The following is a 24,809-nucleotide window of genomic DNA, read 5'->3' as shown; positions in this document are numbered from 1 at the left end:
TATTACACTTAATAAATCTTGAAAATTCAACTAAAAAAATATATGAACAGTATTCCTAGGAGACCCTGGTTTCATTAGTGAGGGGATTTACTAACGTTCACATTTGATTTTTTTCACAATTTGCTTTTTTTTGCTCAAAAATGCAATTTTTTTGTCATTTATTATGCAACAAAAGTGAGGCAAATGCGAAAGCTTTGGGGTTTTAGAGGTTTCCGTTTCTTTTTTTAGACTTTCATTTGTGTTTCAATGCAAAAAAATTGTGGGTATTTTTAGTGTCTCTGTTCATTTGTGTTTTTTTAATTCCAATCTTTTAATAAATGACTAGACATTCATGGTTTTATTGTAGTGGAAATGAGTTTATTCATGATTTTAAAAAACTCTAAAACCACAAAAATCCAATTGTTGGTAAATCTGACCCTAGTTGTAGTGCAGATGCTGCTGGATATTCTCTTTTCTTGGCCAAATTGTTAGTAATTGCATATTTGATGTTTATCAGGAGCCAGGGAACCATTGTCTTTTGTGCTCAACACAGCCTATTAACATGAGTGGGACTTCATTTTCAAAATGGCTGCAAAGACAAGTTCCAGATGTCACTCAGAGGTATGACAGAGATGTGTATATAATATGGCCTGGATCACCCGATTACTATTGCATTCACTTTGATAAGTATCTGAATATGTTCTCTTTACTCTGCTTTGAATGTAACTTTAAATAGCATCTAATAGCATGGGATGAAAAACAAACATGGCAGATTGGATGCATTGGTCAACTTCCTGTGCCCTTATTTTTCCCTAGTCACATTCTTATTGGACCGTTGTTTCAGTGTCTTGTAATGCTACGTAATGCCCAACCTTTTCCTGTCATACTCAGTGGTGAAAACGCTGACTCATTCAATTAGATAATGAATCCGTTCTCACTATGGATACACAGACTGAAAAGGAGAAATAATTGAGTTTCTATATAATTACAGATAGCGCTATCAGTGGTTTCATAGCCACAGCCACATGCAACGATCCCATAGGAATGAATAGAGAGTGGGTGAGCTTTGATTTCACATTTAGATGAATTTGCTCCCTAGTGTATAGTGAAATCAAAAGAACAGTGATGCCCACCTATATATATTTATATATACTAGACATCGAACCTACATATTTATTATAACACTTGCCCTTGTACAGCGCTGTGTACCTTTGTGGCGCTTTATAAATAAAGTTATACATACATACATTTTACATATTTTTACTCGGGAATGAAAAATTTAAATTTTCAGAAATGCTCAAAACACTTGACCATTAGTATTTGCGGCTTTGTTACCCTAAACATGAAAACTTGCTAAAAAAAATTGGCAAATAATTCCCTAGCCATTTTTAACTTTTCAGCAAATGAATGCACAGTATTAAATGAGATATAAAGTATAAGAGTCCAACCTGAGACCCTTCAGCTTTAGCGCTCCATCCTGCATTATACTGCTCTCCCTAAGGGGGGGAATATTACATTACATTTGGTTAAAGAAGAACTTTTATACTTTTACTTATTATATAAATCCTAGTTTTCCTTGATGCCAAAAATGTTTCCTATAAAGATACCATCTTTTTATCTTAGGGAATTTAAGTTGATTAAATGGGGGTTTTTTACTTCCGGGAGGAGTGCTTCAGTCAAATGTTATGGCAGGTAAAAGGTCTAATGGTGGGTTCCCCTGTCTTGGTAGGTAAAATTTCCCTTTTTTATTAAAATAGCAAAATCTATTTCTAAATATTCATAAGTTATGAGTTGGCATAATATATAAAAATCAGGAAAAGTTACAGGTGTGGAAACCTGTTATGCAGAAAGTTCTGAATAACCGGAAAGGCCATCTCCAATAGACTCCATGTGAAGCAAATCTAATTTTTTTTAAGTGATTTCCTTTTTCTCTGTAATAATAAAACAGTTCCTTGTACTTGATGGTAACCAAGCTGCATGAATCCATATTGAGGGCAAACAATACTATTGGGTTTAATATTTGAGTTCCAGTGTTGTTGCTGGGAGGGGGATTCGGTGGAAAGTGCTCCTGGGAAAATGAGTTTCTGCAGTTTTACTTGTCTCCGCATAAAGACCAAGGTCAATGGCAAACAAAAACTGAAGCACATTATCTTAAAAAAAACTGGTTTAATTGTATTTTAAATGTATGTCTGATCCAAACTTAAATATGGGGCTCATAAATGCACTTCCATGAGATTCAAGGGCTCCACTTATATACGAAAACATATTACAGAAAATAATTCTGCTTTTTTTCTCTAAATCATGCAAGTGTGTGCAGCATAAACTGGTTTTCACTGGCAGAGATCTGATTATACCAATGGTTATACAGATACATAGATTTAGAAATAAAACAATAATGCTGCCATGTTTCATTTAAAAGAATTATTTTATCCTATATTAAAAATGTAATGTATTTTAATATAGAAATTTCCATTTTATTTCTCTCAATCCACTGCACATCTAGTGACTTGTTTTGTTATCAAGTTGGTTGTTCTGGGGGTCTAGGTCTGGGTTTGGACCAATGTAGTCTGAATGCTCTGTTATAAAGATCCAGGGAATCAGTGCCATACAGGATAAGCGAAGGGAAGGAGAGATGGCCATATGGATACATTCCCCTATAGAAGCACAAAAACGATATCAACATTTGCAAAATGTAGCTTCACTTTTCATAAGGTTTTCAGGCACAATTACAAATTAGTTCACGTCGGTTTTATATATTATTCTGTTGTTGACCTTGGTCATGTTGGAGATCCATAGCGCATACCACTTCAGTCTCCCCCCTAGCCCACGACATCTGTTAGTCATGAGCCCAACAGGGAGTGGAAAGGAAACCATTTGCATGGTAAACATATAGAGCTTAATGGAACAAAAGCCTCCTGGTACAGAGAGCAGCACTTATCTGTCAGTATCTGATTAGGCCTTGGGCGGAACCCAGGTATAAGCGTGTGATATTTCTCATTCATGACACAAAATTCCAGAGCAAAAATACACGTACAGATCCTTGATTTATAAGCTGCCCTAACGCTAAGAAAGTTGTGAGTGAACGCAATCATGGCTGTAACACTGTGCCAGGCTGCGGGATTCTTTATTTCCCTTGTAGGGGTGGCGGGGATCATTGCGGCAACTGGCATGAATCAATGGAGTACCCAAGACCTCTACAATAATCCAGTTACAGCCGTCTTTAATTACCAGGGTTTGTGGCAGACCTGTGTGAAGCAAACCTCTGGATTCACCGAGTGCCGTGCCTATTTCACCATCCTTGGACTTCCAGGTGAGAGAAGTGTTTTATTGTTACCCAATCAATTTATAGTTATTAAACCAGATAATATGAGTTTGAGAAGAAGCAAAGCAACCCGGGGGTTATTACCATGACATTATTAACACTTTCCTGCAGTAAATGTTTTCTTACGTCTAAAAAAAAAAAATTTTTTTGTAGTATTGAGACTTGCCTGTTGCAGAACCGGGGCTGCTTGGAATAAAATGACATGTAACTGTTGTTGCTAAAACTAAGTAGTAAGAAACTATTACAGGTATGCAATCCTTTATCTGGTAACCTGTTATACAGAAAGTTCTAAATAACAGGAAGGGCATCTCCCATAGACTCCATTTTAATCAAATAATTCATGGGTAAAAATGCTGAATTTTGCTCCAAATCCAAAAAATGTGCTCATCACTATCCGCCAGCTCCGCCGGCTAAAACTTGTCGAAATCATGTAAAACCAATGGCAGATCCTTCCGTTCCTTGGATGATCCTTTTTGACGCTGTTTTTTTGCGCAACAATTTGAAAAAAGTCAGTTTTCATGTGACAACTCAAAAAATTCTGAATTTTTGTATCTTTTCTCCGACTTTTCCCGCTCAGAGCTTTTCATTTCAGATTTTTTAGTTTAGTTTTTTAGTTTGAATTTTAAAATTAAAAAAATGAGAAATGTTAGGGTTTTAGTAAATCTGCCCCTTAAGATATGGAGATCCAAATGACAGAAAGACCCCTTATCCAGAAAACTTCAGGTCCCATGTATTCTGGATAACAGGTCCCATACATGTATATCATTAGATTTTTTTTTTTTTACAGTTAGGGAATCTATTATCCAGAAAACCCCATAATAAGGCAATACCATTTCACATAGTATCCTATTAAAAAAAAAAAAACAACTATTTCTAATTCTTTACAGATTAAATTTGTTCTTCTACATGGGCAGAATGTTTAAATGTTTTTATTAGGTGCCCCAAATTATGGAAAGATTCCTTACCTGGAAAGCTCCAGGTCCCAAGCATTGCGGATAACAGGTCCCATACAAGTATTTACTGTAAATCAGAGATGTGATACAAAGCCTATGTGGCCCTGACAGGGGATTTTACATTATACTGTAAATCAATAATTCTGAAGGGCAGCAATGGGGAGATCCCTGACTGATATACTGCCCCAGCAGCCTTCTTGCACCCCCACCCCTGACTCTTCTGACTGTGTCCCTGCTTCAGTTCAATAACTTTTGGCTTGTTATAAAGGGCAGCTGCTATTTTATTTATGTGGGGTTTTATTTGGGTTTTTAATGAATCCAGTGCTATGAAAAGGCATTTGCTTTTTATGATACATGAGAGAAGTTGGCCCGGTCTCATTAAATTCATTAAGTGTAATGCTACAGTTATCTCTACCTGCAGTAATACTGATGTATTTATTCATTCTCAGCCGTGACAAATGAAGGCAATTGGAGAGGCATATCTCAGATTGCATGTGTCTAATATATTAGTTACTAATTTTCATTAGTTTGTTGGAGCTATTTAAGCTACAGATGCACATTATTATATCTGTTTTATATATGTGCCCTATAAATCATCATTACTCCTCTACTTGTACCCGCTCTCCTTCCCTTTAACTAATGCTGTAAAATCTCTCTAAGGCAAAATGCCACTGTAATAAAACAGTACAATGACTCAGTAATAGATCCCAATTTAAACCCATTGTTTGCCCACCTACGCCTGTCTCCAGTAAGATAATAATGTGTCCAGTACAGTAATGGATAGATCTACAAGTATGGGACCTGTTATCTGGAAACCCAATATCTAGAAAATCTCTAAATTACGGAAGAACCATCTCTGATAGACCCCATTTTAATCAAATAATTCATATTTTTAAAATTGATTTCCTTTTTCTCTGTAATAATAAAGCAGTTCCTAGTACTTGATCCCAACTAAGATATAATTACCCCTTAATGGGGGCAGAACAGCCCTATTGGGTTTATTTCATGGTTAAATGATTCCCTTTTCTCTGTAATAATAAAACAGTACCTGTACTTGATCCCAACTAAGATATAATTACCCCTTATTGGGGCAGAACAGCCCTATTGGGTTTATTTAATGGTTAAATGATTCCTTTTTCTCTGTAATAATAAAACAGTACCTGTACTTGATCCCAACTAAGATATAATTACCCCTTATTGGGGCAGAACAGCCCTATTGGGTTTATTTAATGGTTAAATGATTCCCTTTTCTCTGTAATAATAAAACAGTACCCGTACTTGATCCCAACTAAGATATAATTACCCCTTATTGGGGGCAGAACAGTCCTATTGGGTTTATTTAATGGTTAAATGATTCCCTTTTCTCTGTAATAATAAAACAGTACCTGTACTTGATCCCAACTAAGATATAATTACCCCTTATTGGGGGCAGAACAGCCCTATTGGGTTTATTTAATGGTTAAATGATTCCTTTTTCTCTGTAATAATAAAACAGTACCTGTACTTGATCCCAACTAAGATATAATTACCCCTTATTGGGGCAGAACAGCCCTATTGGGTTTATTTAATGGTTAAATGATTCCCTTTTCTCTGTAATAATAAAACAGTACCCGTACTTGATCCCAACTAAGATATAATTACCCCTTATTGGGGGCAGAACAGTCCTATTGGGTTTATTTAATGGTTAAATGATTCCCTTTTCTCTGTAATAATAAAACAGTACCTGTACTTGATCCCAACTAAGATATAATTAATTCTTTTTGAAATCAAACAATCCTATTGGGTTTATTTAATGTTTAAATTAAGTTTTAGCAGCCTTACAGTATAGAGATCCAAATTATAGAAAGATCCCTTATCCAGAAACACCACATCATTCTGGATAACAGGTCCCATTACTGTATAGAATATTCTAACAGCTAAGCCAATAATTCAGCAAATAATTATTCCTTCAAAAACCTGTTGTTTTGGGGGGATAAGTGTGTCAATTAGCGGCTACTGGAAGTCCGTTGCAAGATGCAGGTCATTCAGTGCCCTGGACAGTTGGGTAGTAATTCTGCTTTTACCCAATTTATGCGTGCTACTTTTCTATTACATCTTTCACCTACCTATAAAGTTACCTCATATAAAGTTCTCTTTCCCTTGTATTTTCCCCTAAAGTAACTCGTATAATTTTCCAAAGAACACATTGACATATCTGATTTCAAAGAGCAATAAGATGAGGTTTACATGGTAAGTGGTCAAAAACAGGTCAACTCTACCCACATACAGAAGAAGTACACATTGTCACTAATTCTTGATCCCACAGAAGTACATAAATGGTTGATAACAGGGACACGTGTAGAGGATCTTGAGCCTCAACTCGGGGCAACTCCTGACTTCTTTGTCCTCATATATCACCTATTTCAGAATCCTGCCCATTCTATAACATAATCTTCCATCAGAACTACTAATATTCTACTCTTGGGTATAATTTTTTAAACAGTACCTAAATGGTGATATCTTAGGAGATGGTCAAGAAACAGAATCCAGTAATGAAATATGATATTTAGATTTCAGAGTTTTTCTTTGACTAATTAAGCCCATATTAAACCTTAACCTTAGACTGTAATGTGGCCTCCACTTACAAATAATCATAACATCTTGGGATATTTATTTGGACAACCAAGTAGCTATTTCTGAAAGAAATCATATTTAGGAGTGTCATTGCTTACATAGCAAGGTCACCCCTTCCGCACAATAGAACACTTCCCTATATATGTTATATTCATTTTGTGTATATACATACATAGTTATATACACAGTTAAGTTGGGTTGAAAAAAGTTCCTCTCATCTAAAAGGGGGGGCACTCGTGCACTGTTTGTTTTTATGGGGAAAAAGAACACCCCTATCTGCCTATAATCCCCTCTAATGTACTTGTACAGAGTAACCATGTCCCCTCCAAGCACCTCTTTTCCAGAGAAAACAAACCCAACCTCGACAGTCTCACCTCATAGTTTAAATCTTCCATCCCCTTAACCAGTTTAGTTGCACGTCTCTGCACTCTCTCCAGCTCATTAATATCCTTCTTAAGGACTGGAGCCCAAAACTGCACTGCATACTCAAGGTGAGGCCTTACCAGGGACCTATAAAGAGGCAGCTTCAGGTCAACATTTACTATGCTATAGAATGGCCTATTCTTAGCAGGTTTTCAATTAAACTTCATATTTTATTTTTATAGTTTTTGAGGACTGACCCCTGCGGTACTCCACTAACCACACTGGCCCAATTAGAAAATGTTCCATTTACCACCACTCTTTGTACTCTATCCTTCAGCCAGTTCTCTATCCAATTACAAATATTATGTTCTAGGCCAATATTCCTCAATGTGATCATTAACCTTCTGTGAGGTACAGTATCAAACGCTTTAGCAAAGTCCAAGTAGATGACATCAACTGCCATTCCAGCATCGAGGTTCCTGCTCACCTCCTCATAAAAGGCGACTAAATTAGTCTGGCAAGATCTGTTACGCATAAAACCATGCTGGCACAAACTAATAGTATTGTGAACTGCAATGTATTCAAGTACCCTATCCCTTACTACCCCTTTTGAATGAGTAAAGTGTTTCCTTAGACAATAACATAAGCATGCTGTTTAAAAGGAGTTTAGGGAAAATGCATGTCATTCAAAAACAAAACAATTTTGAATCCACTATTCAAAGGGTTAAAAAACAAATATTTAAACAAAGTACATTACTCCATTAAAGACTGCAGTCCTAACGTCAAAGGAACTAATAATGAATGGCTGTCTCTAGTTCACTGCTATTGGTGCTGTTGCTTGAGCAGCGTTTCAGCCAATTAAGGGAAATATTTTTATATGCGTTGCTCTTTTTCGTGTTTTTGGCGATAGTTACAGCGTGTTCTCTGAGATAAAAGTTGTGTTGTATGTTTTAACAAGCAGAAAACTCAGTGAATCCTTCTTGTTAAAGCGTATAATATGCGACTTCAAACGGCTGCGGGCAGCATAAAGTCACAATAGCGCCCCACTCTGCCACTGTTGTGGCTCATTTGAGCAAAGTACATCATATAAAATAATAATTATCATTGGCCTCAGACTTGTCTAATTTCAAAGAAACCGCAGCATTTTATTGGACCATGAGCAATAAACCTTAAATAGTCTTATTAAAAGTACACACATGGATAATAAACTGGAGTAGATATTCTAACTAATAAAAACAGAAATTTGGAAAATTGTCCGCTAGGTCTTAGAGAAAATTTGTGTTTTTTTGTGTTTAGTATATTTTTGTATTTTGACCAGAATCATTACCTCAATTATTATTAAACCAGACCCTTAGCAATTTCACTTGTTTTGTGCACCTTATATTTTTCCATTTGAATGTAGGACAAAACACCTAAATATAACGCCCCCCAATGGTGGAAGCTGGAGTCACAATTTCAATATCTGACATGGCATGCAATAAGGGGTGATCCCTGATATTCTGGGGCTGCATTTTTTTTGTAGGACGAAATGCTTCAATTCTGTATGCCATTTGGGGATTTTCAGTGTTATACAATAAAAGGTGCAAAGTTGCTACAATCTTACCACCTACGGCCACCAATTGGTAGGTAGCATTTATTGGTATCTTGTTTAAAAGCCACCCTTTTATTGGTTGCTGTGGGTTATAGCACTTGGCCAAACCGTGTGCCTTTTATTTGTCAGGCTCAAGATTGGGTTGAATTATGCAAGAACACCCCTCGGAACCTGCTAACAGAAAGCTGATAAGCTTTCATTACACCGATGGGGAACCAACATACAATACATTGCTGTACATTAAACTTGGGGACTTCCCATTGCCCCCACTGCTCTCCCTATACGTTGTCCAATCAGTGTCCAGTCTCGTTGATACCAGTTTATCTTCTATGATGCATGTTTTGGAGTTTGAGTTCTTGTGATAACGATTGTCTGGACTTTTTGAGACATCCGGGGTTCTTTGATAACATGGGGTGATGATGAATGATTCAGCATTTTCTAAAAGTATTTGCAAAACAAATGCAAAACAAGCATTACAACTTATATGATATATCATAAACAACTTGTCAAAACTTTAGTCAACTTAGGCCTAGGATGCCTAACAAGGCCTAAGCTTAATGAATGCTTATACCTTGTCCTCATACAGGTATGGGATCCCTTATCCGGAAACCCGTTATCCAGAAAGCTCTGAATTACAGAAAGCCCGTCTCCCATAGACTCCATTTTAATCAAATAATTCAAAATTTTAAAACTGATTTCCTTTTTCTCTGTAATTATAAAACAGTACCTTGTACTTGTTCCCAACTAAGATATAATTAATCCTTATTGGGGGCAGAACAGCCCTATTGGGTTTATTTCATGGTTAAATGATTCCCTTTTCTCTGTAATTATAAAACAGTACCTGTACTTGATCCCAACTAAGATATAATTACCCCTTATTGGGGGCAGAACAGCCCTATTGGGTTTATTTCATGGTTAAATGATTCCCTTTTCTCTGTAATAATAAAACAGTACCTGTACTTGTTCCCAACTAAGATATAATTAATCCTTATTGGGGGCAGAACAGCACTATTGGGTTTATTTAATGGTTAAATGATTCCCTTTTCTCTGTAATAATAAAACAGTACCTGTACTTGTTCCCAACTAAGATATAAATAATCCTTATTGGGGCAGAACAGCCCTATTGGGTTTATTTAATGGTTAAATGATTCCCTTTTCTCTGTAATTATAAAACAGTACCTGTACTTGATCCCAACTAAGATATAATTACCCCTTATTGGGGGCAGAACAGCCCTATTGGGTTTATTTCATGGTTAAATGATTCCCTTTTCTCTGTAATAATAAAACAGTACCTGTACTTGATCCCAACTAAGATATAATTACCCCTTATTGGGGGCAGAACAGCCCTATTGGGTTTATTTCATGGTTAAATGATTCCCTTTTCTCTGTAATAATAAAACAGTACCTGTACTTGATCCCAACTAAGATATAAATAATCCTTATTGGAGGCAAAACAATCCTATTGGGTTTAATGAATGTTTTATTGATTTTTTAGTAGACTTAAGTTATGGAGATCTAAATTATGGAAAGACCCCTTATCCGGAATACCCTTGGTCCCAAGCATTCTGGATAATGTGTCCTATACCTGTATATTGCAAACGGGATAAATTAACAGGAAGTAAGATGATGAACTTGCAAAAAAGTCCATTGTTAGCAAAAATAAAAGCAAACAGCTATATGTCATCATGTAGTGGGTGACCATGACATCATCAAACTCTCACCTCATTGCCGACATTTTCATGCTGTGAATATCGTATCATTTGAAACTACGTGTGGCCCACAAAGAGGTCGATACCAAGCAATCTTATGAAAACATATTGAGCAAACAAAGCTGGAGAAGAGAGAGGAGGTGATAGTCGTCCTTGTGAATGGGACTCCGCTAAGGCTATCTGCTCTTGAATTTCACTTGCGCTTTGCTTTGCTGGTAAAAAATTGGCGATAACAGTGTTAGAGTTCAGTGATGCATTTTGCTCTGCCAGACAAAAATACCGTTTTTTGCCCCAGAAGAAAGGCCCTCAGTATTATTAGAATTAATGCATTTTTTTTTTACAAAATACAATGCATCTAACACATGAAAAAATGAATAGAAAAAATGCCCATCCAATAATATGTATTTGACATTAAAATAAAATATAGAAAAAACTCCCATTGACTGAAATACATTTTACACTTATTTTCTGGTGAAGTGAAACAGGGAAGTTTTGCACATCAGTTGTTGTTATAATTCTATATTATTTTATCTATTTATCTTCCAATCTCTTTCAAACCACTGCCTTGTTGCAATGGTAAGTGAGGCTGTAGTTAACTGGATAATTAGAGAATAAAGCAATTTTATTTAAAAAACCACAAAATTAAAAAAGGCAATATTAATACAAGTAATCCCTTGAACTTATATTCAGAAAAAGTGAAGAAGCCGGAGTGCTTACTGGCTAAGGTCCAGCCATGAGTCACAGATTCTCTATCTGAAACCTAGGGGGCCATTTACTAAGCGTTTGTTTTTTACCAATTCGGATTTTTACCACTAAAAGTCGCTGAAAATAAAAAGTTGCAACTTTTTCGAGAGTTGCTATGCGACTAAACGGCTAAAAATCTGAATCTGACTATTTGCCAGCTAAAAGTTGACATTATCATGTAGAAGTCAGTGGCAGATGTTTTTCCAAAAGATCCTTCTTTTGCTTTGAAACTTTAGTGGTTTCAGATGTTTGGCGCAGTTTTTTTGTGCGACAAATTGAAAAAGAAAATAAAATTTGGGATACTTGCAACTTTTCTCAAGCAGACTCTTTCAGTTCAGACTTTTTAGTAAATGTAAAACATTTGTGGACTCAAGTTTACTCGAATATCAAAAAAAATCAGAAATGCTAGAGTTTTAGTTGCCCCTTACTGTTAGGCTAGGTCTACATTAAAGACCAAGTGCATATACTGTACAATCAAACATTGTCATTAAGCAGTTAATACATTTCCCACTAAAGTGCTGGTTATAGAACAAACCTGACTATTTGGAGCTTGAGCATCGCAGCTGGCAGTTACATAACATTTTGATTTAGAAACAATGACTTTGGTGTAGAAAGTGTAAATTGTATAGAGAAATCATTGGTGGAATATTTGAGGATTTGCTGCAAAAAGACAATTGATGACAGTTTAAACTCATTTAAATCACCTGCACAATCTTTGGATTCTGTATGTATGTATATGTATGTATATATGTATGTATGTATATATGTATGTATAGCTACCTTAAGGCCTTCATTACAAGAACAAATTATTGCATGTAAATTAAAGCAGAGCTACAGTACACGCTAATGAAAATTGCGTTTGTAGAATCACAAAAATGTGATTAATTTTCAACTGAGCCAGGTTTCGGAAAATGTGACTTATTTGTGGTGCGGTAGGTAGAACTTGCTGGTAAAAGCTGTATTTGCTCCTTGCTTTTCTCCTTGCGGTGCTGCTATTGTCTTCATCATGTTCCATATTCTTCTCTATCCAAGCCTGCATATAGAGAGACAGATTGCTATGGGTGGGGGTTAGTGAAAATAAATACATTTATTTATTAGAAATTGTACAGAATCTTTTATTTATTTTGTTTAGAAAGTATTTATCCACAAAAGGAAGTTACTCTTTAATTCAGCTATCTATTAGGCATGGTAATTAAGTGTGTTCCTTGGTGAATTCAGGATATGTAGCATAAATACCGTTTATACTCGAGTATAAGCCGATCTGAATATAAGCCGAGGTACCTAATTTTACCTAAGAAAACTGGAAAAACTTATTGACTCGAGTATAAGCCTAGGGTGGGAAATGCAGCCGCTACTGCTAAGTTTTAATAATCAAAATAAATACCAATAAAATGACATTAATTGAGGCATCAGTGGGGTATATGTTTTTCAATATTTATTTCAAAGAAAAACAGTAAACTAGCTCTGTAAGCGGAGAAGAGGGTCAACAAAAACAATATGAGTAGATATGAGGAGATGTAAGGGGAAATAAGTATTGCTAGTGGGAGCCTAGGCCAGGGCACTGGAGGGTCTGGTTGTGGGTGGCCTAATTTGCACACAAAGGACAGAGGGTGCTAGTCTGGAGGGACCCATGGCACCCGACTCGAGTATAAGCCGAGGGTGACTTTTTTCAGCACATTTTGGGTGCTGAAAAACTAGGCTTATACTCGAGTTATATACAGTAAAACTGGATATGTAGCATAAATAAATATCCACTCATTTTGGCTGGTTTGGTTTCATACATGGTAGAATAAGTTACCAAGTGTAAACTCTTTATTCTAAAACACAAAGCTTGTTTTCTTGATTGGTTACTAATTCTGTGTCATTTGGGGTTTTTCGGTGTTATGCAATAAAGGGCGCAAAGTTTGCTACAGATCTTATCAGCTATGGCAAACAATTATTGGGGAACATTTATTGGTCACCTGTTTACAAGCCAAGCTCTTATTGGTTGCTGTGAGTTTCTGCACCTTGTGCCTTATATTACAATCAGGGGATAGATTGACGGGCAGTGAGATGATGCACACAGGAAGAGGAAAAAGGGTCATTGTTAACAAAATGTGGGTGACCATGACATCATTGAATCCCCACCTCAATGCTGACAGTTTCATGCTGTGTTAGTGAATATGGTTTCATATGAAACTACGCACAGCCCACAAAGAGGTCGAAACCAAGCAATCTTATGAAAACATATTAAGCAAACAAAGCTAGAGAAGAGAGAGGAGGTGATAGCCGTCCTTGTGAATGGTACTCCAGTAAGTCAAAAGAAGGCAGCAAATTGTGCTTGGACATTACACAGCTCGCAGCCATGTCGGTAACAATGTGTCAAACCATGGGCTTTCTTGTATCAGCCCTGGGCTTTGCCGGGATTATAGTAGCAACTGCTTTGGACCCATGGAGCACCCAGGATTTATACGATAATCCAGTTACTGCCGTGTTTCAGTACCAGGGTCTCTGGAAGAGTTGTGTTCAAGAGAGTTCTGGATTCACTGAGTGTCGTCCCTACTACACCATCCTTGGGTTACCAGGTTACTACTTCTCTTCTTTTTCATCGCGTTTTATGTTTTCACCATTTATCAAAATAACCTCAGTCCTCTTTAACATGACATTGTGAAGTACAGGGTAGCATTAATGAGAAAAGAATTCCGTGACCTGAGCTACAAGTTACAATGCTAGTCAATGAGTTTAGGAAGTCGCAAAAATATGTATGTGTTTCTATAATTAATACTAATTTGGCAACTTTCAATAGCTGAGTATTGTCGATTAATACAATGATCCGAATGTTTAGTTTTTACTGACATGGAATCAAATCAAAGACAGCAGAACTCAATATGTATCTGTTGGTTGTTATTAAAGGAGTATTTTGCACAAACTATCTTTATAGTGCTATTTTACATTTCATTTTTTCCTTTATTAGCAAAGAGAGGTGTTAACGATAGTCAACATTGAGCTCTTGTTGGGAAGCGGGCGAATGCCTTTCATATCTCTCTTATCAGTTATTTCATTAAGTACCTAGAAAAATCTCAAGCAGAGTCCAATGTATTTTGAAGATGAATACCGAGACAATTCTGTAATTCTGGTTATTGCAGTACAATCTAACTCTAATTCAGCTGTAATAAACATGTATATAAAATGTTATATGATATAGATTATTTATTTATTATTATTTTTACATAATGACGAAAGGGCAAACTGATAGGTGGTAAATCATGTTCTGTTGTATTCAGGTCTCGCTCATTTATCAAAAGGCTACAAATTATTTCCTTCCCTTTCAATCTGTCCATTAAGAAGTCATCAATAAACCAATTAAAATTGGGTCATTTAAAATACTGAATGCTCCCTGTAGTAAAAGGAAAAAGAAACTGGATATTTACAATAATCCTACTCATTTACCAACAGATGCAGATGATGATCATGAAAGGGTAAAGAAGTAAAAAAGAATTTCCACATTATTAGCGAAACTGGGGTATTGTTTTCCTTATCAGAAATGTAGGAGTTAGGTGCCTTATCAGCTTTTCCCTTCTGTTTATCCATGACTTCTGTTTAAACCACACCCTGCTTAGAAATAATGGCATTCAAATATGAACAGATTATTTTCCCTCCAACAAGGAAGTATATGAGGCCGCTGCAGTGTTAGTATGACAGTTAGAACAATAAGGCTCTTTAATGGGTTCCATTTTTGCACAATTTCTATTTTCTTTAGTTCCATAATATATCACTGGTGTGTTTGGCTATTGCTTGACATTTTACCTTAGTATATGAGAAAAAATGTTATTAGTGATTCTATTATTTTTGCTACAAAACTTGCAAGGCAAATATGATTAGTCAGTTGTGCAAGATACCACAGATGTAAGTGTGATGGCTAGTGATGGGCGAAATGTTTCGCCAGGCATGGATTTGCGGCGAATTTCATTGGCGGATTGTTTCGCAAAACGGATGAAAAAATAGGCGTCCAAAAATTGTGCTACAACGGAATAGTTGCGGGCAACAAAAGAATAGTAGCGGGCGTTACAGAACAAAGTGCAGCATTATTAGCAGCCATAGGCAGACAGTAAAGACAGGGCTCAGATGGACCAAGTGGCCCTCTGGCACTCCCTAACTTGCGTGTTTGAATAATAGGGTTGGTAGCTTGTGGGATAGGCCATGCCTCTATGCCTTGACTAGCCTTGACTAGTCTCCCATGGATAAGGCTCTGCTGAATGTAGTTTGCACACTGCTCCATGTTTTGTAAATGACCCCTTGGGTGTTGGCACAACTTGCTGCCCTTTGACTACAATGGGAACACCCATAAGTAGCACCAAGGCCATTATTATCAGGCATCTATGCATATTAGCATATAATTATAAGAAATTCTTGGTAAATTACATTAGGCTGATGGTCCACAGGGTCTATTGTTCAAAACAGTCCTCCTTAGTGCCCTACTTGCAATTAGCCCTGTTTGTAAATGGAAACGATTCAAGGTGATTCACGTCATTTTATTGTTGCTATTTTTCCATAAAATGTAATGCCAATAGAATGATCTGTGTGTGTTATTCAGTTAAAGCCCCACATTTGAGGCCCAACATTTGACCAAGGCCCCTTAGCCAATAACAAGGACACAAACATATGAAAACATTGCTCAATCAGCCATTGCCCTATATGTGTTCACCTACAATCTTACTATAACCAACCTTCATGATGGACTTCCAGCAGTATATAAGACAGAAAAATGCCTACTACCCAAATAGGTTCTTAACTGGCCTTCTAGCTGGACCCACTCGACCAAGTGCCCCTGACTGGCTTTCAGGCTGGACCCACTCGACCAAGTGCCCCTGACTGGCTTTCAGGCTGGACCCACTCGACCAAGTGCCCCTGACTGGCTTTCAGGCTGGGCTCACTCGACCAAGTGCCCCTGACTGGCCTTCATGCTGGACCCACTCAACCAAGTGCCCCTGACTGGCCTTCAGGCTGGGCCCACTCAACCAAGTGCCCCTGACTTGCCTTCAGGCTGGACCCACTCGACCAAGTGCCCCTGACTGGCCTTTAGGCTGGGCCCACTCAACCAAGTGCCCCTGACTTGCCTTCAGGCTGGACCCACTCGACCAAGCGCCCCTGATTGGCCTTTAGGCTGGGCCCACTCGACCAAGTGCCCCTGAATGGCCTTTAGGCTGGGCCCACTCAACCAAGTTCCCCTGACTGACCTTCAGGCTGGGCCCACTCGGCCAAGTGCACCTGCCATAAGGAAGGCACCCACGTAGTTTAGGAGCCACTTCCTTACCCTGATAGAGAGGGCAAAGAGGTTTTCACATCTGTCTTAGAAAAAGTCTATATCAGCCTGTTGACAATATAAATGTTACAAGTAGGCTGAGACCTTGGTTTTGGTTATGTCTTTGCAGCTATGTTCCAGGCAGTCAGAGCCCTGATGATTGTGGGCATAGTACTGGGAGGCATTGGCTTACTTGTGGCAATTTTTTCCATGAAGTGCATCCGCATCGGCAGCATGGAGGACTCTGCCAAAGCCAACATCACCTTGACATCTGGCATCATGTTCATCCTGGCAGGTGAGTGGTTCCTGTAATACTTCTTATTAACGTTCAAAGGATTAAAATGTTAAAAGGTTGAAACAAAAATATTGATAATAAAATTACTTTTAATGGATCAATATAAAAAAGTCATTGATTTTTTGAGACTTACCATGTCACTTATTGTACAGTGCTGCGGAATATGTTGGTGCTTTATAAATAAATGTTAATAATAATAAATAAATGTTGATAATATATATTGCTTTTTACTAGTGTTAGAGTATATAACGCAGAACATAATAGAAGCACTACACCAACTGGATAGGGAGCAATTGTTACGTTTTTTTTGCTGCAAAATGTTCATATTGTGGTAGAACGTTTGTGCCATACCCCTACGATAACCCTGCAGGAACAGTACAATATTTCACAATATTTCACAATTTTTATTAAACTACAGTAGTCTTTCTGAGGCAAAATCAGTTTTTACTAGTGCATGGTAGCGGTACATTGTGTTACTGATTGGATGTGCAGTGTTCCCTCCTTAAAGAGGACTTACAGCATTGATGACTTGAATAGAATGGCAAGTTGTCACTAAAGATTAGAAAGAGACTACATCAAATAGTATGAGTATCAGTAGTAGGTGCAGAAATCTTAAGGGCTATGTAATAAAAGGCCCTAAGTTTGCCCAGGAGCAGTTACCCTTAGCAACCAATCAGCAGAAAACATTTACTGGTCAGCTGTTTAAAAGTAAACATCTTATTGGCTGCTATGGGTTACTGTTTCTGGGCAAACTTAATGCTTTTTATTACAAATGCGACCCAGGGTCTATTCACTGTCACCTCTTAATACTGCCACTAATGAGGCAAACTTAATATTATCAACAAATGTGGTATATATAAACACATAAATATTGAAAGCCATTATTAGATTATTATTATTATTATTATTAGAATATATTGAACCCACCGTGTATGAAGAATCCATGAATAAACACTTGGCAGACAACGATCAACATCTGGAATTTTTCCGTTTGTTGGGCTTATGCCTCACATAGTGTCTCCCTCAGTTGGTGAAGAAATGCCTAAACCCTCCCCAGGCCTCCTCTCTGTAATATGAATGGTAACAGATGGATCGAAGCCAAAAAACAAACAATCAAATGTGCAGGTTTCATTCTATCCTTGACTGGAGGCATGGGGGTATTGGGCTGAAATACATAAGCATCAAAATGACTTGATGTTCCCATCAACTAAAAGGGTCTGGTAGTGCCAAGAACTATCTTTACACTTGTCAAAAAAATTGCACCATCTCTTGAATGCGTGATATTTTTTTAATTTTAAATACCTGTGGCGTTATTAGGCAGGGCTTTTGGGGCAAGTCATGCATTGAATTCAATAGACTGGTTGTTTCAATAGACTATGGTTTGTTGAAGATATTAGATATCTGTTACATATGAGTGGTGGACTTGACATTATTGCCATTATTGTCTTTGCCAAGATGCACAGTAGGAGATAAGCAGCCAATCACAGCTTTGCCTTCACATAGGGAAAGATACATTTCCTAACAGCACTTTCTAGCTGCTGATTGGTTGGGATCCTGAGAGATGCAGATGCTTCTGCACAGCCTGCATAGAAAAAGGGGCATATATTTAGTCAAAATATACTTTAAAGTAAAAGTACCCACATAATGAACTCCTCCCTGTTTTGTCTTTCAACACATATAGCACTGAGGGGGTTAGAGTAACTTATCATATTGTGCCCCCTTCATCTCATCATCTCTGCTAATTCCTATGGGGGAAAGAGAAGGGTAAAAACCATACTACAAACCTTATACTCTTTATAATTGAATATTCCCCACTGGATGTATTATGATTATTTAGAAGGTAATTACGCAAGTAATCTTTGCAATAAGAATGTTAGTAACTATGGACATAGTTACATTGATTTCTTTTCAAACGTATTTTCCTGAACATGTATACCAATATACCTCCTACAAGGATTCCCTTGCACATTTTCACAAGGTTGCCCCCCCCTCAGGCCCGGATTTGTGGAAAGGCCACAAAGGCCCGGGCCTACGGCGGCAGAAATCTGGGGGTGGCATGCCGCCCCGCCGCACAAAAATCTTGAAATGTGTACTCCCATACTTCTCCCGGACTTCTCCCCATTGCTCCATATGCAAGTTGGCCCACGGCGCATGCCCGCTTGCACCACCCCCCCCCTTCGCGCATGCACACTACCGCTGGTCACGCATGCATGCGCACTTGGGGCGGGGGGCGTGCGACCGGGGGCGGCCTCTGGCCGGGGGGTTTACAAATCCGGGCCCTGCCCCCCCCTGGCATGACACATGAATGTTTTCTAATTCATTTCTGTTTTATACAGGACTCTGTTCAATAATTGGCGTTTCCGTCTTTGCCAACATGTTGGTTACCAACTTCTGGATGACTACAGCTAATATGTATACAGGCGGTGCTATCAGTGGAATGGGAGGAATGGGTGGCTTGCAGACTCTACAGACAAGGTAACATTCATGTTGTGTAGGGCACATATTTTGTATAAAACTAAACAAGATATGTTTGCAGGTGTCATACAGCTTACTCTACTGACTTTCAGATGGTATCTTTATACATAGTACCATATTAACATAGTAAGTTCATTAAGTTCAACCTCTACATAACCTGCCTAACTGCCAGTTGATCCAGAGAAAGGCAAAAACCCCCATCTGAAGCCTCTGTAATTTGCCACAGAGGGGAAAATTTTCCACCAGTCCCTGGATCAACTTATACTAAGAGCTATTGCCCATAACCCTGTATTCCCTCACTTGTTAAAAAGCCATCCAACCCCTTCTTGAAGCTATATAATGTATCAGCCAGTACAACTGGTTCAGGGGGGATACTGCCACAACTTCACAGCTCTCACTGAAAACAATCCTTTCCAAATATTTAAATATTTTAAATATTCCTTTCTTCTAATCGGAGTGGGTGCCCACGTGTCCGTTGGAAGGACCTACTGGTAAATAAAACATTAGAAAGGTTATTATATAATCCCCTTATATATTTATACATAGTTATCATGTCACCTCTTAAGCGCCTCTTCTCCAGTGTAAACAGACCCAACTTGGCCAGTCTTTCTTCATAACTGAGACTTTCCATACCCTTTACCAGCTTAGTTGCCCTTCTCTGGACCCTCTCTAACTCAATAATGTCCCGTTTGAGCACTGGAGACCAGAACTGAACAGCATATTCTAGATGGGGCCTTACCAGCGCTCTGTAACGGGGAAGAATAACCCCCTCCTCCCGTGAATCTATACCCCTTTGAATACAGTTCAAAACCTTGTTTGCCCTTGCAGCTGCTGCCTGGCATTGCTTGCTACAGCCAAGTTTATTATCTACAAGAGCTCCAAGGTCCTTCTCCATTATGGATTTGCCTAGTGCAGTCCCATTAAAGAGTATATTCGCAATCTCCTACATTTTTACAACCACTTATTTTGTATACGGTCCATTTTCTGCGATGTGTTACTTAAAGGTGGTTGGGCACTAAAGCGCATCCCCAGTATTTGCTGAAGCCCACAAGGCTGAGAATAAAGGCTTGGCTCATCAAAGACCAGTGCATTCTGCATCAGAATTAATCGTTCTACGTTCTTTTCTGCTGATTCACAGTAAGGTTGCCCCTAAGCTCAGGCAACTGACACCATCCCAGAGTATGAGATGTGAATCGCCAGAGAAGAAGGGGAGCTACTGGGGCATCTTACTTGTATACATATATCATAAAGGTCTGTGGTGGCCCGAGCTGCTATGGAATCCCAAACCACTTCTATGAATGACCAAAGATTTGAATGTTCAAAGTAGATAAAAAGTTGTCCTGAGAAAGGTGTCACAGAAATTAGTGCCTTCAAAATCCAGTGATGCAACCATATCTGTTTCTGATATCTAGATATACTTTTGGAGCAGCCCTATTTGTTGGATGGGTAGCTGGAGGCTTGACAATGATTGGAGGAGTGATGATGTGCATAGCGTGCCGGGGACTCATGCCAGAAGAAAGCAAGTAAGATACATGATGCATATCTCATATACTAAAGCAGCTGGAGATACAACAAGTAGTGTGTATTCACAGGGGCAGATTTATAAAATATTGAACTGGGGAATCAAGAGGGAAGCCAACACAACAGTTCAATATTTTACCCAGCTGTTAACATTTTCTTAACTGTGTGTGACGTACCTGAGGAATTAGTGTTAAGACTCAACCTCTCCATAGGCATTTAGATGTATGTATGTATAACTTTATTTATAAAGTGCCACAAGGCTACGAAGCGCTGTACAATCTAGTCTAAAAAAACGTCTATTTAAACTAAGAGCACATTAGTGCAAAAACATCACTCTGTTTACAGATACAAAACACAGTGCTGTACTCATGTACGGACATCATCATGCATCAATACCCAATTTTAACATTTTTCACCGATATATTTGGGGGATTCATGGAAGACTCCAGGCCTGGACTGGCAATTGTATATTCTGGCAAATGCCAGAGGGGCTTCTGTAAGATGCCATAGACAGTCACTAATTATTGGGCTGGTGGGGGTTTTTTGGGCCTCTTTTCGGGGTCTATTTTGAATCCCAGTCCAGGCCTGAAAGACTTAACAGGAATATACAAGTTTTAGCTGCATGTGAGTCCATCAAGATTTATCCTTACAGAGACACTATTTATACTGGATAAATATAATGCAATTAAGGTTTAATTCCAAAATAAATGTACTCAATCACACAAAAGTATAGGTTTGTAGTTCTTTAATGAGTTGGGATATTAGCTTATATTACTAATTATTATCTCTCTGCAGCTACAAGGCAGTCTCCTACCATGTTTCTACAAAAACCCCAGCCTACAAGACATCTGCCTACGATGAGAAAAGTAAAAAATCCATTTACAACGAATCCAGGCGCAGCGAAGATGGGAAGAGCTACCCTTCAAAATATGATTATGTGTAGCTGTCTAAGTACCTGGCATCTACCTATAGTTATCTGCAGTTGTACTGTTTAGTATAGGGGATGACTGAATTAATCAGTGCAGCCCATCAAGATAACTTACTGCTCAACTGCTATTGTGGTACAGCTAATGAGCAAGTTTGTTGACCTATATCTCATGGCTGAGCACTGTTTATTAAGCCAAAGGCTTTTTGTTTTGTAGTATATTTTACAATGCTTTTTACATAAACCCGTTTCTATCTATACATTCTAGCTTATAGTTATTTTCATAACAAAGTTGTTTTTAAAGATATTATAGCCAAATTGTCAAATTGCAATGCAGCCAAGGGACAACATTTAGCCAAGCCCTGCGGTGCTCCTCTATTGGTTTCCAGGCCGCTTCAGGGTCGTGTCTGTGTTTTGGGCTGGGAACTTATTGTGAGCACCCACCTTGGGCAGGCCCTTGGAGGTTGAACTTGTAGAACTGATGTTTGTCTATGACTGGGATTACTTACACATAGCTGTCTGAATCTTTTCCTTAGATATTACCTACATACTGTAGTGCAAACCAGTGTAGTAAGTTAAAGCAACTAGACACTTCCCTTCGTTAGTCTGGTTATACTACATTATTGCTGCCTGGTTTCTATAGAGCATTTCAATAATCCACAATTGCTCCTATATTAGTAAATCCCCATGCATAGATAGTTTGAGTCTTTTTTAGCCATTGTCATTTACTTTATTATATTAATCAACTGTGATTTCTTAAATCTTGTATATAGAACGTTTACCATCACCCAATACCCATAGGGTCTCTGCTGAAATCTGAACATCTGATTGTCGACAGTAAAGAATCCCAAGTGTCAACAATGGCTCTCAACACAGTATGGGGCAGATTTATCAAAATGTGAGTTTAACCTTAATACATAAAAGCTCACCCACGGTCTATTTAATCCTATGGGAGTTTTAGAAGCGTATTTATTAGTGATGAGCAAATCTGTTCTGTTTCGCTTCTCCGAAAAATTAGCAAATCTTTCAAAAGATCCGCGAAACGGCAAAAAATTCACGAATGGACGAAAATGCCGGGCGGCAAAAAAAATTGTCGCCTGCAGCTATTATTTTGTTGCGCGGCTATTATTTTGTCACCCGTGGCTATTATTTTGTCGCACGCTATTATTTTGACGCCCACGACTATTCTTTTTTGATGCCCGCGACAATTTTTGGATGTCCGCGGCAAATTGCCGCAAATGGCAAAACGTGAAAATTCGCCGTGAATCCATGCCTGGCAAACATTTCACCCATCACTAGTATTTATCAAAAGTACAACTTTTACCCATTGATAAAAACACTTCTAAAGATCCCATAGGAATGAACACAACATGGGTGAGTTTTTATGTATTAAGCTCACATTTCAGTAGATCTGGGTGCCTTTAAACCCAGGCAGTATCCTGGCATTATGCTTTGTGGTTAGACCCAAATATTAAAGTTATTACACGATACAGGGTTTCGGATCTGGTTTAAACTATCTCCCCCCCGTTAAAACATCTTTATTCCTGGAAACTTTTATTTATTTATTTTTTTTTGCGAAAGATTTCCAAGTCTATAAAAAGTTCTAAGCACGCCATCTGAAAACTTTCTTCGCAGCTGGTCGGCACTATAAACATGGAAATGTCGCAATACTATTTTGTGGGAAGGAAAGGGAATTTTAAAAGCTTTCAAGAGCCTTTCAAAGTGCATTGAGTGAAGCAATTGCTATTCACAGGGACTATGCATTTCACGTCTTAGCGAATTCTTTCGCTGGCGCAGTACCTGCAAACGACTCGCCAATATTTCGACAAAGCTATAAAACGCATAAATCCGGAGCTTTACGTGCTGTCGGAGTTCTATAATGCTGCACAGTAAAGAAAGATAGAAGCATTGAGAAAACATTTCTATTGCATTTTGAAGGCTGAACACAGGTCTTTCCTGAATTTTATTGTCACCAACAATCACTGAGGTGCAGCGGTTTAAGGGTCTATGGAATATTACATCTATTCAATTTGCAATTCTACTCCTCCTCTGTGAATAAAGATGGATTTCATTTAAAACCTCCCTGTACCTCTCTGTGTGAGAATAAATAATGTTGAAGTGATTGCTCTCCTAAAATAATGCAGTGCCCCGGCTGTTTAATCCCTCAAAGTCATTTAGTAAATAAATCCTATACAGTTAGAAAATAAGGCTTTGTCTTCCTAGACACTAAGAGAAAGTACAATAAGCCTCTACCTGATTTTGTTTGAGCAGAACATCCATTCCTTGGTTGTTTGCCCTTATACATAGGATCAGGAGAAGTTATAATGCAAAAGTAAGGGCATCTTATACAGTAGTTAGAACCCCTAGGGACGATGGTGCAGTTGTCTATTAAGAATAAGTAAGGCAACTCATATGGCACATAGAAATACACAGAAAAGAAGGAATGATCTGCCCATGCAATACTATTCATATGCTTCAATTTAAGGGAAAGCTATTGACTTTTAAAGAACTGCAGATGAAGGTGATTCCCATAGGGATGAATGGGGGGGAAATTCTAGACCAGCAATATTATTATTTCAACAGGTAAAAGTCAGGAACTCAACAGTTTAGAATTTTAATACCTTTAGTAACATGTTGTCATTCTTTTTTAGAAAATGATTTTTCCTGTTATTGCCTAAAATGTGTTTTTTTGTTGTGTTTACATTTTGGTTATTCAGTAATAAATATGTTGGAAAAAATAAACATGCCCTGTTCATTAAGATGTTTTATTTTGTTATAATACTTATGTTTTATTAAAGCTGGCGCAAACGTCCCACAGGAACACCTTTCTCCCCCATAACTGCCAGATGGGAGAGAAGTGCACAGACACTAAGTTGCCCACAAGACACCTACCTCTCCATTGTTTTTTCTATTCTTAAATGAAACTCTTGACCCCAGCAGACCTAGAAAAGGATTTAGTGAGGACCTCGGTACACCCTTTCCCCATTATTCCCATAATACTTTGAGCTATTATATGTCAGCACACAGAAGCCATGGTC

General features: G+C 38.1%; 1 protein-coding gene across 2 annotated transcripts; it reads left to right on the top strand.

Annotated features, from left to right (window-relative positions):
- Positions 1-2,971: 2,971 nt before the first annotated feature.
- cldn18 (claudin 18) lies at positions 2,972-22,720 on the top strand. 2 transcript variants are annotated; one of them, XM_004917773.3, is made up of 5 exons: positions 2,972-3,289; positions 16,686-16,850; positions 19,187-19,325; positions 20,738-20,848; positions 21,642-22,720. In XM_004917773.3, the coding sequence occupies exons 1-5, from the start codon at positions 3,070-3,072 to the stop codon at positions 21,787-21,789; spliced, it is 783 nt and encodes a 260-aa protein (XP_004917830.1). In that variant the 5' UTR covers positions 2,972-3,069; the 3' UTR covers positions 21,790-22,720. The 2 variants fall into 2 exon arrangements, with proteins under 2 accessions (XP_004917830.1, XP_002938162.1); XM_002938116.4 differs by lacking the exon at positions 2,972-3,289 and adding an exon at positions 13,378-13,838.
- The last annotated feature ends 2,089 nt before the right edge of the window (positions 22,721-24,809 follow it).

This window comes from Xenopus tropicalis, chromosome 5, assembly GCF_000004195.4.
Source record: "Xenopus tropicalis strain Nigerian chromosome 5, UCB_Xtro_10.0, whole genome shotgun sequence".
NCBI lineage: Eukaryota > Metazoa > Chordata > Amphibia > Anura > Pipidae > Xenopus > Xenopus tropicalis.
Note: the sequence above shows the minus strand (reverse complement) of the source record. Positions and strands in the feature narration are given on the sequence as shown.